The 1,957-nt window shown below is 45.6% G+C and overlaps 1 protein-coding gene across 1 annotated transcript in view; it reads right to left on the bottom strand.

The window, feature by feature from the left end:
- The window catches only part of PREX2 (phosphatidylinositol-3,4,5-trisphosphate-dependent Rac exchange factor 2), a gene marked incomplete at its 5' end in the record, with an annotated part of 91,462 nt that overhangs the window by 6,501 nt on the left and 83,004 nt on the right, over positions 1–1,957 (bottom strand). Inside the window, one exon of the mRNA XM_010145830.1 lies at positions 1,648–1,750. Coding sequence (XP_010144132.1) covers positions 1,648–1,750 — 103 coding nt within the window. The remainder of the gene's footprint in view (positions 1–1,647; positions 1,751–1,957) is intronic.

The following is a 1,957-nucleotide window of genomic DNA, read 5'->3' as shown; positions in this document are numbered from 1 at the left end:
CCGGCCACCCCCGCCGCTGGCCAAGGCCCAGCCCTCCGGTGATGGTGGTAGTGTCTCTGGGATAATGGATTTAAGAAGGGGGGAAAATCCTGCACCACTTCAGCCATAGAGAAGAGTGAGACTATGTGGAAGAAACAACCCGCAGACACCAAGGTCAGTGAAGAAGAGTGAAAGCGTCCAGCCAGGGTCAACCCACTACACAGACACAAGCAAGAGCCTGCATCCACATCTCTGGAGTGCCAAACCCCCAGCAGTGCCTTTCGTCTAGACCTTCCGGAGCAGACACACCCACCTGCACACCGAAGTTTAACCTTGTACAGCAGTGACCCTTCTTTCCAAGTGAACACTGTAATTCCTGAGCAGACCCACGTGATCTGACCCAAGAACCCTGAGGTTATTTACTCACCACCAAAATTAAATTTATACACTGAAAAAAAGAGGAAAATCTGATGGGAGCAGCAGTGAAACTAATTACTCCACTGTATCCACATTAGGCAGCAGCACTTACACATAACGGGTCAGAATCCACGGCTTAGGAATTGCTTTAACCAACCAAAGGTTTGATCCAGCATATGTGTGTTATTGTCTACAGCAAGTCCAAAGTAAAGTGCAGCTGTTTAATCATTTTCATAACTAAACTGTGCTTGCTGCAGAGAATATGCAGCAAACTTAATGAAAATAATAAAATTAGATGCAAACTAACAACCAGAAAGTATGAATTTTGTCTTATCTGTGATTAATTGTCCCAGTATTTAATTACCTTTTTTTTTTTCCCGCTTCAAGACGGAGTGCATCCTGTGCCTTGTGTCTGCCTTTGCCGTAAGGCTGAAAGCTACCACAGGCTGGGATACATGTTCACACACACAGAGATTAAGCCCCCACTCAGCCTCTCTTTGATCAGCTGAATAGGCTGAGCTCTTTAGTCTTCACTTCATAAGCCTTGTATAGCAAACTCTGGATCATTTGAGTTCCTCCTCTGCACTCCTTCCAGGATTCCAAACATCGTTTTGAAAGTGTTTATCTGATAAAGAGATGTTCTAGGGAAATTGTGCCAGTACAGGAGAGCGTATCCCCACTTTTCAGCTGATATTGCCTTTTAATCCAGTATTTTTTGTCGTACCTTAGCACTACGAGTCCTTGTTGAGGCAGCTATCTATCCACCACAGCCTCTAAATCTGAATATGCTATTACAACTAAAGAATGAAAAACACTGTTTTGAAATAAGCACCTTGTCCTCAGGAATCTTGCCTGGAAAGTTAAGAACCATGGCATTTATCTCTTCTCCCCTTACCTCCTACGCTTCCCCTTCGTTCAGTACATGAGTCAGCAGTTACTACACAAAAATCATTAAGTAAAACCATAACCCTGTAAAAATTAAGAGCCATTTACAAGCACAGAGGAAGCAAGCATCTGGTTCAAAGAGCCTGTTCTGTTATTTAAAAACCCCCACACCTTTCAGTCAACAACAAAGGGAGAGAATTAAAAAAAAACCAAACACCAGAATACCCAAACTCAGAGAACTCAGACATACAGAAATGACACAACACCCAGAGGGAGGTTAAAAACTGCTTGGTCAAGCCACGCTTGTTGGATGACCCCACCTCTTGCTAGGAGGCATCGGGACCGCACCCGCAGCGAGCACCTCACCTGTTTGCGCATGACGTCTGTGGCTTGCATGATGTAGCGAGGGGGCAGCCCGTGGCTCCGGGCCAGAGTGATCGCCTGCTCCAGGGTAACGCTCAGCGTGCAGCTGCAATCACAGACAGGCGTCAGTATCTGCTAGCACCGATTGCCTTGAAACACTTGGTTTTGCATCAATTATCTTTTGGTAAAACATTCTAAGTTCAAAGCTTAGCTAGTAGCCCTTGAGGACAGACACTGATCACGGTGCCACATCCTAATGTAAAGGCTTTGTCAGAGCAACAGCTCTTGCTGTAGGACAACCTGCCACAGCACC

Source organism: Buceros rhinoceros, unplaced genomic scaffold (assembly GCF_000710305.1).
Source record: "Buceros rhinoceros silvestris isolate BGI_N320 unplaced genomic scaffold, ASM71030v1 scaffold18781, whole genome shotgun sequence".
Taxonomy (NCBI): Eukaryota; Metazoa; Chordata; class Aves; order Bucerotiformes; family Bucerotidae; genus Buceros; species Buceros rhinoceros.
This window is presented reverse-complemented; position numbering and strand designations above follow the sequence as displayed.